The sequence below is a fragment of the Protopterus annectens genome, chromosome 16.part0 (genome assembly GCF_019279795.1).
Source record: "Protopterus annectens isolate FY-2018-M chromosome 16.part0, PAN1.0, whole genome shotgun sequence".
NCBI lineage: Eukaryota > Metazoa > Chordata > Ceratodontiformes > Protopteridae > Protopterus > Protopterus annectens.
The window spans coordinates 217,751,295-217,767,459 of record NC_056750.1 but is presented as its reverse complement, the minus strand read 5'-3'; the positions used below and the strand labels follow the sequence as shown (position 1 = coordinate 217,767,459).

The following is a 16,165-nucleotide window of genomic DNA, read 5'->3' as shown; positions in this document are numbered from 1 at the left end:
TTAAACATGGTCTTAGAAGATTGTTGTAGAACTTGGTCTCAGAAAATATAGACATGGCTATAGTTTCCAAATTAAAATAATTTCCATAAAATTAGTCTTTTTAGTAATAATTACATTGTTGCAAAGATTTTAAAACCATAAATCAAAAACAAGGAGTTCTGAGCAAATGAACAGCCCAAAAAAACATGTGGATTGGTGAAAAAAGTCATGATGAGCTTGTGCAAGTAACTGCATTGTCAGCTAAAGCAATCTATCAAACATTTACAAATAAATTAAAAAATGTACAAGCATGCCAGAGTCTGTCTACCATTATTTATTTGAAAGAGGTGGGCAGTTGTAATGGCAAGGTGGTTAATTTGAAGTTAACCTGTGTGATAAGGAAAGGAGATTTTTGAAGTCAAAGATGAACAGCTGGATAAGACACGGGACATGGTCAAGATGGTGTAAGGCTAGCAGCACTCTTTCTTTGCTCTCCTATCTTAAATATATTTCTGACATGAACTTTCTTCTACTTAAGATTTTAGACCCTATTTTTGTGATATAATACCTACTAAAGATCCTTGAAGTATATATTTTGTTTCCAAACTATTTTTTATCATATTCCTGTCATTTACAAGTTAAAAGACTCTGTCAGTTCTTCAGTATGAGTTATTCTAAAAACAACTCTCAAGGCATGCCCTTCAAGAAAGAAATGCAATCTTTACTCAGCAGTATACATGATCTATTGATAAAAATAGGCAAAATGGACAATATACCAGACACTTTCAAAGAAGAGCGTAAAAAACAGATTGAACAACTACAAGAGATTGTCTTACATCAGAAACCTCAGATCAGCAGCACCGATGAATCATTGAATGATACAGTGGGAAGAGTTACTGAAGAAGAAGAACAAGAAGAATTTCTGTTAAAACAAAATATTTCTCTGTTATGGAAAATAGATGATCTTGAAAACAGATTTTGAATAAATAATCTTCACATCTATACTCTTCCAGAGAAATCTGAAGGTGATAACATGGTGAATTTCCTTACAACATGGATTTCTGACATCCTGAAGTTACCTGAATCCCTTTCATTTGGAAATGAAAGAGCACACAGGTCCCTATTAGTTACTTTATTTACCACCAAACCAAACAACAAACTAAGATCTGTAATAGTAATTTTTTTCTCTTCTCAAGATAAAGAACTTGTCTTAAGGACTGTTTGGTCAAATTTTCCTGACAAATATAAGGATCAATAAATAAGATTTGACAATGATTATTCTTCTACAGTTATTTCGTGAAGAAAATAATTTATGCCTATAATAAAGTAGTTAAAAAAAGAAATAAATAAAAACTCATTTACTATTTCCAGAAAGACTTAAGGTTTTTCTCCTTGAAGGAATCAAGATATTTGATACACTGGATTAAGCTATTTCTTTTTTTTTTTTTGGCATCTAGCAACATTTTAAAACTGTCTAAAGGTATGGATTGGAGCTCCGGTTCAATGAAGAGACAGGCAGAGAAGAATGGCTGGAAAATTGTTGAAGCGAAGAAAAAGAAGAAATTGAAGGAAAATACAGTTTTGTTATGTCTTTACATTCCTTTTAAATAATTTAAAACATCTCTTCTTGTACTGTTAATCCCTCAAAAAAAAAAGTTCTTACTGTTATCACATATACAACTGATTTTCTCCAATGAAACACACGCTCAGATAACAAATAAGGTAACTGAATTTTAATTCATTTTTCTTTCGTCTATGTACTATATTAATGTTGATATGCTGCTTAGATTCTACAGGTATAGCTTTTTAATTTATGATGTTTTTTCTAAAAAGGGAAAAAAAGGGAAAACGATGGAAAGGGATAATAACAAGTAATATCGTTTATCATTGGGTCCTTCTGCCTCTCTAAAGGACTGTTTGACAGAGATAAGCATGCCATATTATGTGGACTTTTTAGAAATAGTGTATCTAGAGCTTTGCTCTAGACTTACAGCTGTAATTTGCTTAAAATGTGTAGAACTTGTATGTTTTTATTTCAAGAAGAACATAAAGGGGAGGGGGTTTGTTTTGAAGCCCTTGAAATTATTCGAGGCTTACTTCTTTCTGTAGTTGTTTTTCTGTTAAACTCTGGTGTGGCTTCCTTTTATTTATTTATTAACAAGACATTTATATTATACCATGACCCCCCCCAAAACGTGCACGCTGATTGGCCAGCGTGCACATTGTAAATCGAGTTATACTAATGGAAAAAGGTCCGGTCGCCCGGACTTTTTTCCATTAGTATAACTCTACTTTTAAAACACTGTCTCGCTATGTTAAATGGGTTTAACATAGCGAGACAGCTTTAAAATAAGCAACGGAGATCTCCGTTGCTTATTTTAAAGCTGTCTTGCTATGCTAAACCCATTTAACATAGCGAGACAGGTTTTAAAAAAAAAGCAACGGAGAAAGCAAGATCTCCGTTGCTTTTTATGTTCGCTATGTTAAATGGGTCTAACATAGCGAGACAGTTTTAAAATAAGCAACGGACATCTCCGTTGCTTATTTTAAAGCTGTCTCGCTATGTTAAACCCATTTAACACAGCGAAACAGTAAAAAAAAAAGCAAAGGAGATCTTGCTTTCTCCGTTGCTTTTGCCCACAGCTCTGATGTCTGCCGCGGATGCCAGACATCTGCGGAAGGGCAGTAGACAGGCATTATACTATGCCATTATTTAAGAAAAGTAATAGTTTCTTTTCTTAAATAATGTCATGGTATAATAGCAATAACCCACTTCTGGGTGTGGGTAATGCTGTATTTACCCACGGTTGGCTTTGCTTGGTCCCGAGGGCGAAGCCACGCCAACAGTGGGTAAATCCAGCATTACCCACACCCAGGCGTGGGTTATTGCTATAATATTCTATTTTATTTCTATTGATTTCAGTGGGATGTAGATGGACAGTGCAGTGTGTTATTTTGATAAAGTTGTTTGTATTAGTTCCCATAGGTAAAAGATTTCCCACTTCCCTGACAAGAAAAGGTGTTTCATTTACCTTATGCTCGAGCTGTTAAGTTACATGTTTTTTAAAAAAGTTCACTTAAATCATTCCCGGCTTCCCGCCGAGATCACAAGCATATTTGAGTCTGTTAGCTTCCATCTACTGTTATTTTTATTTATTTATTTATTTTAAGAAAAAAAAAAACTTAATTACTGATCTTTCGAATGTGCAAGGATCTGCACGGTGGCTCTGTTCTGCTGTAGTTCGTATGGTTAAATGTTATAACAGCTTTTTCCTTATTAAAGTGATAATGATTTACTTAGCTGATTCATGGATTTATTCAAATCCGCATGTTAGTTAGCCTCTCAACTAAGCGGATTATCGCTGATCGTCTGGAGTTTTCCCACAAGCTTTCAGGTTTTTTGTTATATTGTGGTTTCTTGGCAGGCCATTAGTAGTTCATCATGAGATGAAGTTAGTAAATGAAGACAGACAAGTAATAGCTGATGTTAAGGTTTTAGACTATGTACCCTTCTGAGGGTCCATGGTAGTGCAAGACTTGTGTTATTGAATTGTTAAGTTTGTAAGAGATTTATGTAGGAATCGCTGTTGCTTTTCTACGCAATCATTAAGGGTGAGGTCTGTAAGTGATGATGAACATTTGGCAGATATTGTTCTTTTTGATGGATTTATGCTCTTGCAAAACTTGCGATCTTATAAACTTTGTAAGCTTCCATCCATCCTCAATTCCTTTTTCCATTCTGCACACGGGGTCAAAGTGTCACTACACAACAGTGACTATCATCTCGAGCAAAGGTTTACATTGCTTGGTGGCTAGCCCTACCATGGTAGTTCATTCGTACCACTCAATCTCACACACACACACACACACACACACACACACACACACACACACACACACACACACACACACACACACACACACATATCAAATTTAGTGTCCAATCCACATACTGTATTTCTTTGGAATGTGGGAAGAAACCGGAGCACCTGGAGGAACCCCACGAGACCACATGAAGGGCATGCAGACTTTGAATAGAGACACCCCAGGCAAGAATCAAACCAGACAACCTCTTGCTGTGAGGTGACAATGCTGTCGCACCACCATGGCCACCCTCATAAACTTTTTTAAGCTTGTAAGAGTAATAGTTAAAAGCGTCTCTGAATTCATTGAGGTTGAACCGTTGCAGATTGAGGTTGGTAGGTATTTAAGTTTTGATCTGTGTACCCTTCCCAGGATTCATGTTGGTGCAAAACTTGTTATTCTTTCAGCATTTTAGGTTTCTAAGAGCAATATTTAGAAATAAATAAATATTTAGAAAGTGAATATTTTTTACTGGCAAATCTTCAAGAGGAGATGTCGATAAGTGAAGGAAAACATTTGGGTTTTAGACTTTGTACCCTTTTGAAGGTTTTTGTTATTGCAAAACGTGTTATTCTATAAACATTTTAAGCTTATAAGAGCAATATTTAGAAGGCATCTCTGTTCTTATTAGAAATTCATTAAGGGTTGAAGCTAGTAAGTAATATTTGAGCATTGAGATCTGTACATGCTAATGCAAAGATTGTTATTCTGTCAACTTTCTATGCTTCTAAGAGCAATATTTAGGAAGGACCTCTATATACATCGGCAAAACATTAAAGGCTAAAGATTGTAGGTGACGGGTTCTACACTTTGTACCCTTCAGAGGGGTCTAGCTGTTGTAAAACTTGCTACTCTATCAGTATACTAAGCTTATAAGTGCAATGTCTGAAAAATGCTGGCGTGTTTGATCCTTTCTCCTCACAATGATTGTACCCTTGTCTGGACTTCTTGTTCTTGGAGGTTGAGTGATATGATCTAGAGACCAATTTAAATGGCACACACACTTAATAATATAGTTTTAAATAATCGGTTTAAACCACAGTGCTTAGATTTTAATATTGTACTGTATTTAAAACAATACTAACAATACTAATGATTACAGCAATTTAAATAGTATTATTCATTTATTTATTTATTTACGCATACTTTTTTATACAATCTCTTAGAATGAGATAATGCAGAATACTTTCAGAGAAAGGAGGCAGTCAAGATTTTTTTAGAGCATGCACTACAAATAAGCATGAGAAGTTAAAAATAAGAGATGTCATTGGCAAATTATAGCACATGCTACAATGACTTTCTTAAATATATTACATCTAGCAAGAAATACACAGACTGACTGCCTGGTTTTCTAAAATATATTCTTCTAAGGTTTTTTTTACTATACATTGGAGTCTACTTAAACACTATTAATTTAAATTATGACTTTGCTTATTCACTTACCGTATACTGATAATCTCAGAGGAATATACATGCGGAAGAGTAAAACTTCATGATGTCTATTCATAAACTTAGTAAATTGTTACTTGTGGGTGACGTGAGATGGAGTTTAAGTGAACCTAGATACTAAGTCCATATTAACTCATACCTGCAGGCAGACAATCCCAGGTGAATATATAAGCATATAAGTAAATCTTCATGAAGTTTATTCATAGATTTATAAAGTGTCACTTGCTATGGATATAGGCAGAGTTTGAAAGGGCTTTACTACTGCAAATTTGGTGGCTTAATAAGTGAAACAAAAATGCATTAAGTTTCTGTAATACCTCATATACATACTGTAAATTTTAATTCTTTTAATGCAGTTTTAACTATTGCATTGCAAAGGTACTTAACAGGTCATTTGGCTCAGAAAGGAAATGTATGGAGTGATTGTTGTGACTAGTAGCTATGTTATGGAACACTAGTGACTCTTGATTGAAATGTTATCTGGACTTGCTAGTGAAATTATATTTATATTACATACAACTACCTTCTGAAGACAAGAAGGTACACAAACTGATGTATTATTTTTAATTACTACAATTAATTTTTGACAAATGAAAGAATAACTTATGATACAGAAATTAATTTGGTACATGATGTGATAGAAGTATTTTAAATATGGATCATAGCTCTTATTTTATGTTACCAAGTGGCAAGTACAAAATTAAAATTTAATAGTAATAGAGTTTTCTGCTTTAATCAGCTAATAGAACATATTTATCTGGGTCTGTATTATAAAACCGAAAGCTCTAAAGAGTGAATACAAGTACATTGACACATAAAGAGCGATGCACAAAAATAGCGAAAGACGTATCAGAAAATTCAACATATTTGTTTGGCCAGCAGCGCGATCCTGGGAATAAGGAAATATATCCTTCTCCCCACTGTAGTGCAGTCTCAGAGTTGGGATATTTAAGTAGGAGGGTGTGTGGGAGGTGTGGGGGGCTTGCCCCCCTGCAAAAGTGTATAATTTACTTATACCTGCATGGCGCTGTTGTTTAAAGAAACACGTTTGGTGTTTTGATTTTCGTTCAATACATTTTGATGTACTTGTATTCGCTCTTTAGAGCTTTCAGCTTTATAATATAGACCCATTTATCTGACAACTTGTATTTTTAAATAGTAACCCTAAAACTGTCATCAGTCCTTAACTGAAAGTCAGGGTAATTTTTGGTAAACTCAAAGTCAGTACTTAAAATTGAGAATAACTAATAGACATTTCTGTAAATGTAAGTAATAGACAATTCTGATAAGTATTTAAAGTTATTATTACTTTTCAAAAAGGATATACTTTCCCTGTTCATCAAAATAATAACTCTGTATCTTCAAAATGACTTTGGTACTTACGTATTATCGCAACCGCAGCTTATTCATGGCATTCTCTGCAACATTCCGTTCTGAATGAAATGTCTTGCCTGGAATGCCATGAATGCTGACAATGCGTGGTTGTAATTTTTTTTCTCAAAAATCTTTTTATTGATTTATAAAGTATGACATAACAAAACAAAACATCAAAACATTATAAATCTTATCATATATGAGTTGATTGAATTTATACACCTTGTAATAATGCATTTCAACTCATGAAGGTGAGAGCAAAACAATATCTAACAATATATACAATATATACAATTGATAACCAAGAATCAAAATATGAAATGAGACTATAGCCAAAATGAGAAAGTGAAGTATGAGAGTAAATAAATCCACATAATGTATTGTGACATTGAATATGATAACTATTAATCACTATTAATAATGAAGAGGACCTTCTCTAAAACTTTATTATTTAAAACCCTTTTCTTAGGACTCTTCCAAATAGTTTTGTGTGCATAAATATACAAATATGACATTGTTCTAAAAGCATTCCAATTTAATTTAGTGCGATCAAGCCAGTTTTTGGTAATATACAGTTTAATAAGAGAACAAATGAATACCAGCACATGAGTATCCAATTTAGAGAGATGAATCATGGGAATGTGTAAGATTGCAATTTCCCATGATAAAGTGGATTTATGGTACCCCATTTTCTGTAACCTTACTTTCAAGGAAGTCCAAAGTTTATGTGAAAAGTGGCAATACCAAAAAATGTGTAAAAGGTCGGCTTTGGGAAAAGAGCAATAAGGACATGATGGAGACTTGTTCACGTCAAATTTGTTAAGTTTGGAAGGAGTATAATAAGCATTGTTATTAATCATCAGTTGGGTATAAACCAAATTCTTGAAAGGAGAGTATTCCAGAGTATTTCTAATGGCCAAAAGTTTTTGGTTGTCTGTTAAATGAGGGTTATGAATAACCCAAAAGTTAGAGAAAAGACATGACGAATCTTGTATTAATTTAGTTAATAAATTATAAGACTTTGACAACATTTTCTCAGGTAGTAATAATGTTTTAATTATCAATTCTAAATTATTGAGATCTTGTTCTCTTGGCATCATAAGATTGCGATTATTCATAACCACATCCCTTATTTGGCGTAGTATTGTAGTATAAGTAAAGTTGACATTCAGAATCTTACGTAGTTCAGCCAGGGACACGTCTTTATATTTCAGAAATGTCCAAACCTTAATATTTTTATAAGGGATAATTTGAAAGGTTAAATGATGTATTATCCAGCTTAAAATTTGGGTTCAGGTGAATTGGTTGAAGTATATATGAAATCTTATCCATTTTGATTAGTTTTAATAATTCCTGGAATGCATTGATCTTATGTTTTAGGAAAATCGAGACTTTGAGGGTGTTCAAGATATCAGTAGATATGAAAGGAAAGGCATCAGGGTTTATGTTCTTGGATATAATATATTGATTCCAAATCCTAACCCAATTAGATGTATTATTATTGTGAATGTTATTCATTTTAGAAATGGACAAAAGTTTATTTGCCAAAACAATTAAATAATAAAGATAAAAATTTGGCAAACCTAAACCCCCCTATCTTTGGAAGATGATAATTTAGAATAAGGTATTCTAACTGCCTTAGGGAACCACAAAAATTTAGCTAATTCTTTATTAACTTTGTCAAAAAAAGATTTCGGGATTATTTGATCTGAAGAACTAAATTGGCACAAATATTTAGGAAGGATATTCATTTTGATTATGGTAGCTTTTGATAGAAGTGAAAGATTCAAAAGTTCCCATCTACGCATATCTAGCATTATTGTTGACCATAATTTATATAAGTTATTTTGAAATGAAGATAGGCTATTATGCTCCATATGAATACCCAGATATTTAACCCCGTATGTAATATGGAAATGAGAATCAGGGAATAAGTAAGATTTATGAGCCAAATAATTCAAAGGAAAAATATGAGTCTTTTGAGGATTAATGTGATAGTCCGATGCAAGAGAAAATTTCTCAATAGAATTCATAATCTTTTTAAAATCTGAGAGAGGAGTTTGAAAGAATATAACTAAGTCATCCACAAAGGCAGAGAAAAATAAATTATTGTTAAGAATCCTAGGAACTTTGTGAAATGTATTTTGTGATATGTACAAAAGTAAAGGTTCCAAATATATGTTAAAAAGAAAAGGAGATAAAGGACAACCCTGTCTCGTACCATTAGTCAGCTTTATAGGACTTGAAGTGATTCCGTTAATATATAGTCTAGTAAAGGATTTTTTGTACAGAGTTTTGATAAAATTTATAAATGTAATGGGGAAATTAAAACACGACATAGTCTGAAGGAGAAAATTCCAACACACTCTATCAAATGCATTTGATGCATCCAAGATCAGTGCATACAATGGGTTATTATCATGTTTTGTAAGATGTATAATAGATTCCAAGGTCAAGGTGTTTTCCCAAATGTGTCTATGGGACATAAAACCTGTCTGATCTGGCAAAATTATTGATGAAAGGACATTTTCCAATCTCTTAGCAAGAATCGAAGACAGAATCTTAATATAGGTTCATAGGTTCATAGGTTTATACTAGGCTATCTGCCCTAAGGCATTTATAAGCCTAGCCCAAATTTTTGTGGCTTACGCCACCCCTTATATGAAAAAATACTGTGCCCATTAGTTTGTTGTGCCTCTGTCCAGCAGTGACACAGAGATGATTCCCGGGGTAAACCTACGATCTCCCATCCACAGGTCTAGATTTCTCTTGAACAGAGTCAGTGAGGTGCTCTGCCTCACATGGACCGGGATTTTATTCCACAGCATAGGGAGTCTCTGAGTGATAAATCTATCCCTCCAGCACGTCCTATTTATATCCGTGCTAAGGTTTAAGTCACTTGCTCTAGTGGTTTTGGTGGATTTAGATTTTTTGAGGTGGAGCATGTCCATTAATTCCGGGTTGGACATGGCCTTGTATGTCAGGCACATGTCACCTCTGAGCAGACGGTATGCGACTGAATAGAGCTGGAGTTTCTTCAATCTGGCAGCATATGACAGATTTTGGAGTCCCTTTATCCTTTTGGTGAGGAACTTTTGGGGTCTCTCCAATTGCTGCAGATGTCGGGTGAGATAAATCCCGAATGGGGCATTGTACTCGATCATTGGTCTGATAAGTGAAGAGTACAGGGAACAATGACCTCACTAGATCTGGATGTGAATCCCTTCATGATCAGGTGGGCAATGTAGAAGGTCTTTCTAACCACTTTAGCAATGTGAGTGTCAAAAGAAAGGCCACTGTCAACCTGGGTCCCCAGGTCCCTGATAACCTCTTCTGTGCTTAGTGCATTGCCACCTATATGGTAGCTTGGGGTTACCTTGTTTTTCCCGAAGGGTATGACTATACATTTTTTGGCGTTTAACTTCAGGCCATGGCTCTGGCACCAGCTATCTGTTTCCGTGAGTCCTTTCTGAAGGATATCCGTGTCCGATGCACTTTCCACTATGGAGCCCAGTTTGCAGTCGTCTGCAAACTTTGTCAGCCAAAGTCCTCCCATGTTGGCCTGTACTTCTGAGAAGTAGATGCCAAACAATAGGGGGCCAAGGACCGAGCCCTGTGGGACACCACTTGTGACCGGCTTGGAGTCTGACACAGCACCAGCAACTCTAACCCTGTGGGTTCTGTCCTTAAGCCAGTTTGCAACCCATCTTGTGGCATATGGGTTTACATTTAAGCTGGTAAGTTTTTTTACAATACCCGAGTGGGGTATTGTGTCGAAAGCCTTTGCAAGGTCAAGGTAGGCTGTATGGACTGCCTTTCCCTCATCAATGGCCTTGGTGACTGTTTCGAAGAAGTCGACCAAGTTCAAAAGGCATGATCTTCCCTTGACAAAGCCAAACTGTGTCAGGTCCAATGTCTGCAAGTCCCCTATATCTTTGTTTATGAGCTCCATTATGATCCTCTCCATAGCTTTGCAGACTAGACTTGTTAAGCTTATGGGGCGGTAATTACCAGGGTCCGTGAGGTGCCGCCTTTGTGGAGTGGGACCACAGTTGCCGTACGCCACTCCTTGGGCACGTATCCTGTGGTAAGGCTGAGATTAAACAGCTGCCTTATGTGCGGGTTTAATTCCTCATTTAGCTCGTGTAGCACACAGCCGGGGATACCATCCGGTCCCATTGATGCTGTGTTTTTAGCTTTAGAGAGAGCAGCTTTCACCTGCGCATTTGAGATGTCCGGGAGGCTACACTCAGCTGGGATAGTTATCTCTCCTTTAGGGGAGAGGGGTGAAGTTTGCACTGAACCTGTCTGCCAGTATGTTGGCAATGTCTGTGGGTTCAGTGATTTTTGTATCATTTTGGACTAATTCTGAGCATATCTGGGAGTTTCCACCCAGGTTCCTAACATAGCTGAAAAAGGCCTTATGATTGTCCTTTGAATCCATGGCAATCTTTCTCTCAAAACTGGCCTTAGTTGATTTTATGAGTGCTCGTATTTTTTTACTAATAATGATCAGGGGTGACTTCCCTTTTATGGATTTTGTTCTATCATGTAATAGCTTTCTCCTCTTATTGTAAAGTTTGTTAATGGCTGGGGTCCACCAGACTGGACATTTGTCCTTTGTGGAAAGAGTCTTAGTTTTATTTGGGATTGCCCGATCCATGCAGTCCTGGAGGTGTTCATAGAAGGCATTTGTAAGGGCTTCCGCAGCTTGGGTTGTGGTTTCCTCTGGCTCAGGGGCCTTGAATATCTACATTGATTAATGAAATCAGTCTATAGTTGCGGGGGTCCGTCTTATCTTTACTATTTTTCAGAGTTAGTATAGTTTTTGAAGTGTTCCAGTGTAGATCAGATATGTCATTTATAATTATATAGTTATATACTTTAAGGAGAAAGGGAGCAATTACTGTTTTAAAGGATTTAAAAAAGTTAGGTGTAAAATCATCAGGGCCCGGGGATTTGCCAATCTTTAGCCTATCAATTGACTCTGTAATTTCTAAAAGAGTAAGAGGAGATGAAAGAGTATTTTGCTGTTTTTCATTTAACATGGGAAATATTATGGAACTTAACAAACTATTTATATGACTATTATTTATAGAATTAGAAGATTTAGAATATAATTCTGTATAAAGTGATGAGAAGAGATGCAAAACTTCCTTGTCCGTACTATATATTTGATCTTTATATTGTATGGGCGATATTTTAGATCTCTCAAAATTTTTCTTAATTATTCTTGCCAAGGTTTTGGAAGGAATTTAGGCCCATTCTGAGTAAGTGGCTAATAATCTTTGCTCCAATATTGAAAGATTATTTTGATGTAGTAAAATAAGTTCCTTTTGTAAGTCTATAATCTGCTTTTCATATGAGGGGTCCGAATTTAGCCAATATTGATTTTCAAGAGATTGAATATTCAGTTTTAAACATCTTTCTTTACTATTAAGTTGTTTTTTAAGAGATGCAGCCTTACCAATAAACATTCCCCTTAACCTAGCTTTGCATGCCTCCCACTGCACATCATAGGGAATATCTGTTGAATCTAACTCATTTTCCATTTCCTGAATTATTTCTATATACATTTTACTAATTTCTTCATTAGAGAACAAGTTATTGTTTAATGTCCAGTTATTTCTTTTAATTTATGACTCAGGTTAAAATTTAGATTTCATTTTACTAAGATTCTAGAGTGATCAGATAGAAATCTAGGGTCAGTAGTGAAATCCATTAATAACTGTGAAAGGGAATTTGAAATAAGAAAAAAATCCAATCTAGACCATGAATGATAACATTTAGAATAATAGGTATAAGTATCAATTTTATTTGAGTATTTAGTGAGTTGTAGAGGGTCTATAAGATTATATTCTAATATTAAGTCCTCCAAAGCAAAGGATGCTTGCTGATTATATGAAGAGGAATAACTTGTACGATTTATGACTGTGTTAATTACAGCATTCCAATCCCCTCCCAAAATAACAAAGTGATCTTTGTATGATGAAAGTATGTTGTAAATCTGAAATATAAAAGTATGTTGATCACTACAAGGGCCATAAAGATTTAGTATCAGTAGTGGTTTGTCCAAATTATGTATGAAAGCTGTAAAATAGCACCATCTACCTTTATCGTCATATTTTTCTTCAATAATAGTTCCTTGGAATTTTTGCTTAACTATAATAGCCACCCCCCTAGAATTAGAAGTGTCCCCTGAAGCTATTATTTTCTTAATCCATTTTTTATTTTTTACTTTGTCCCAGTCGTCCCTAGGAATATGTGTTTCTTGCAAAAAAACATATATTGGCTTGTGATTTATAAATTAAATGATATAATAAGGATTTCTTATCTCTATTTTGGGTCCCCCTTACGTTCCAGGAATCAATTATTAATAAATTAGTCATATCATTATTAAAGGTCTGTTAAAGAAGATGTTAAAATATAGATTGTTTGTGATTAAGTAAAGTATAAATGTGGAAATTAAACCAAATTTAGTCTCATTATAACAAATAATACCTATAGGTGTATGTTTCAATGCAAAGTTAACTCTACCCTCATAAGTTTTGCTCTTCCCTACCCCAGTGCCTACCCACCTAAACCTATCTGCCAATGGAAGATGAAAATAACTACATATACAATTTAAAAACTTGGTTACCAAAATCACATACATATGTGAAGAAAATTTAAGTAAAGTCCTAAAAAGGACTATAACCAGGTTAACAAAACTAAACATATTTACACAGCTATCCAAAAACAAGATGCCCGACATATACATTCCCCATTCAAAAATGTACTCAAAAAACTCCTGTAAATTTAAATATAATTGTGACCAGAGTATATATGTAGTTAATCTTGTACTACAGTATATATCTATGGTGTAAAATGTTAGTAGGATAAAGATTTAATTGGTGCAACATTAATATATTTATATACATGTAAAGATCATACATGTATGTGCAGCAATATACGAATATGTCTATAATCAAAAAGGTTTAATGTAATTAAGAATTTAAAATCTTCACATTCAAATATACACTATATTGCTTTGTATTACTAAAACCTTTAAACAGAGTATCTCTGATTAATCATCTTTACTATCTTTAAAAACAAATTGTATGACACAGGTATATGAAAATCCAATTAGAAATTAGAACATCAGTAAGTCTAGTAAAAGGTCAATCAATATCGTTGAAATCACCTGAGTCTCATATTCTTTAACATAACATAAATATAATATGTAGGATGATATTTTAATATTTATCATACATGTAAGTATAATATGAGAAAATGCATTAATGTATACTGTGATAATTACCAAGGGCTTCAACTAACCCTATAGGGTAATATTACACCCTAACACTTCCAGTATTGTCATTAAAAGTATACAAGTGAAAATATATTTTTAACAGAAAATATATACTTAAATTATAAAAATAAAATATTCCACATTTTTCGCAATTGGCCCAATATACCAACAGCAGTATATTAAGCACAATAAGTATTCTTGTAGATGGCATTTAAAGTTGTCAGCGCTTAGTAGATAATAGATGTGTAAAATAAATTATCTCCTGAATATTAGATTTGTTATGCGCCAACTACATGTAAAAGTTATAGCTAAAAACAAGTTTTCAATCTATATTACATAGTGTTTTAGCTTAAAAGTTAGTTATAAAGGCTTAAATGCTTCCGCACATACGTAGTACCAGTCCAGTACGAGAAAAAGACTTCCTGAATCACGTAAAGCGCACTGTCACAACTTACAAGAAAGAAAGCCACTTACTTGCGAGAAACAGTGCTACTGAAGTCAAAACACAGTTTCCAAGGATGAAATCAGCAGTTCTTCAAATGCGGGATATCAGTGGAACAAGAAAACCATATTCTGTGCAAGTAGACAATCGCGAACAAATGTTTACATCCTTTTCAGCTTTCTTTCCGAAGACTTGTCATCAGACCACAGAGTATGCAGCACGAGCAACACAATTCTGATCAGATAAAAATAATTGCATTACCCTAGCGTCGCTAGTGACATCCAGAGAGTATACACCAAGGTAAAAGGCTTGTGAATAATTCCAGAGACAAAACCAAGGCATTCAGTGAAGATTAGTGACTCTACGTAGCACGAGAGACCAGATATTATTCCCTCCATTCTGCTGATGTATTCTTAGATGAAGAAACATTACTTTTTCATGTAAACAATGCCAAGTTGATGTTGGTATATTGTAAAGGCGTAACATACTGGAATATTAATATGTGAGTTTGCGACAACTCCAAGAAACATTAAAACACATGTGTCATATACAGAAAAGCTGAATTATTTTTTCACCTGTCAAAGCTATGTCATATAATCGATATTATGAAAAAAAGACATAGTATTAAAGGTTAGCTCACAAACTTAAAGCATCAAATACACTTACAATAATTATGAGTTTTATTTTTGTGTGTCATTAGCAGGAAGAGCCTTGAATACTTTTAAGAATATGTCTTTTGCTTCTTGTGGGTCTGTGAACACATAAGTCCTGCCATTATAGTTGAAAGAAAGAGTATTAGGATAACGGATCCTAAATTTTATTCCCCTTTTAATCAGGTCTGCACAGAATGGAGACAGTTTTTGTCTGTTTAATTTTATTTGAGCTGGTAAATCCTGTAAAAAAGTCAATTTATGTTTATTCCAGATGAGATATTTTTTACTTTTGGCTGCTTCTAAGATACACTGGGTATCTTGAAAGTTTAATAACCTTGTGTATATAATCCGAGGTGAAGTAGAGTCTTGTCTAACATGCAGGGCTCTGTGTGCTCTTTCTACAGTTAAAGTTTTTGTATTTGTTTCACAATTAAGTAAAGCCTCAAATATTTGTTTAGTCACTGAAATTAAGTTTTGATTTTCATAAGATTCTGGCAATCCTCTAATTATTATGTTATTTCTCCAGCTCCTTGCCTCCAAATCCAGAACTTTAGCTTGTAAATCAGCAATTAGATTATCTTTAGATTTTACATCATTTTCAATAGATTCTGCTCTTATTTCTATGGCTAAATACTTATTTTCAAGAATGTCCATTCTTTCATTAATCTGTTTTAAAGTTTTACCAAAATCAGTAAATTGGTCAGAAAAATTCTGTATAGCACTCTGAATGGGTTGTAATGCCATTTTAAGTCTTCTAAATGAAAATTAGAATCATTTTTTTCTTTTGCACTTACTTTTATTATTTCAATAGATGATTTAGAGGTTTTAGGTCTCTTGGAGCCAGTGTCCTTCTCTGGAGAAAGCATAGAAGAGAATTTGGCCTTAGTTGTCTGTGCATCCATGGAATCTGAGTTGCCAGCCATGCCCAGGTTAGAGGTGTGAAAACAGAGAAACTGACACAGAGATAAGCATCTGGAGTGCACTTGTCCAAAGACTGTTGAAGCCAAAAGTATTCTGAGGTAAAATAATCCAAAAGTTTACCTTTTTCCAAAAATAAACAATCCCAAAGTGAAGGACTTGTATCAGAGATAATTTCTGTAAAAAAAACTGTGG

General features: G+C 34.3%; 1 protein-coding gene across 1 annotated transcript in view; it reads left to right on the top strand.

Moving 5' to 3' along the window:
* The first annotated feature begins 742 nt into the window (after positions 1-742).
* LOC122790558 (extracellular calcium-sensing receptor-like) overlaps positions 743-16,165 on the top strand; it is a 169,033-nt gene continuing 153,610 nt past the window's right edge. Inside the window, exons 1-2 of the mRNA XM_044058102.1 lie at positions 743-903; positions 14,352-14,538. Coding sequence (XP_043914037.1) covers positions 743-903; positions 14,352-14,538 — 348 coding nt within the window. The remainder of the gene's footprint in view (positions 904-14,351; positions 14,539-16,165) is intronic.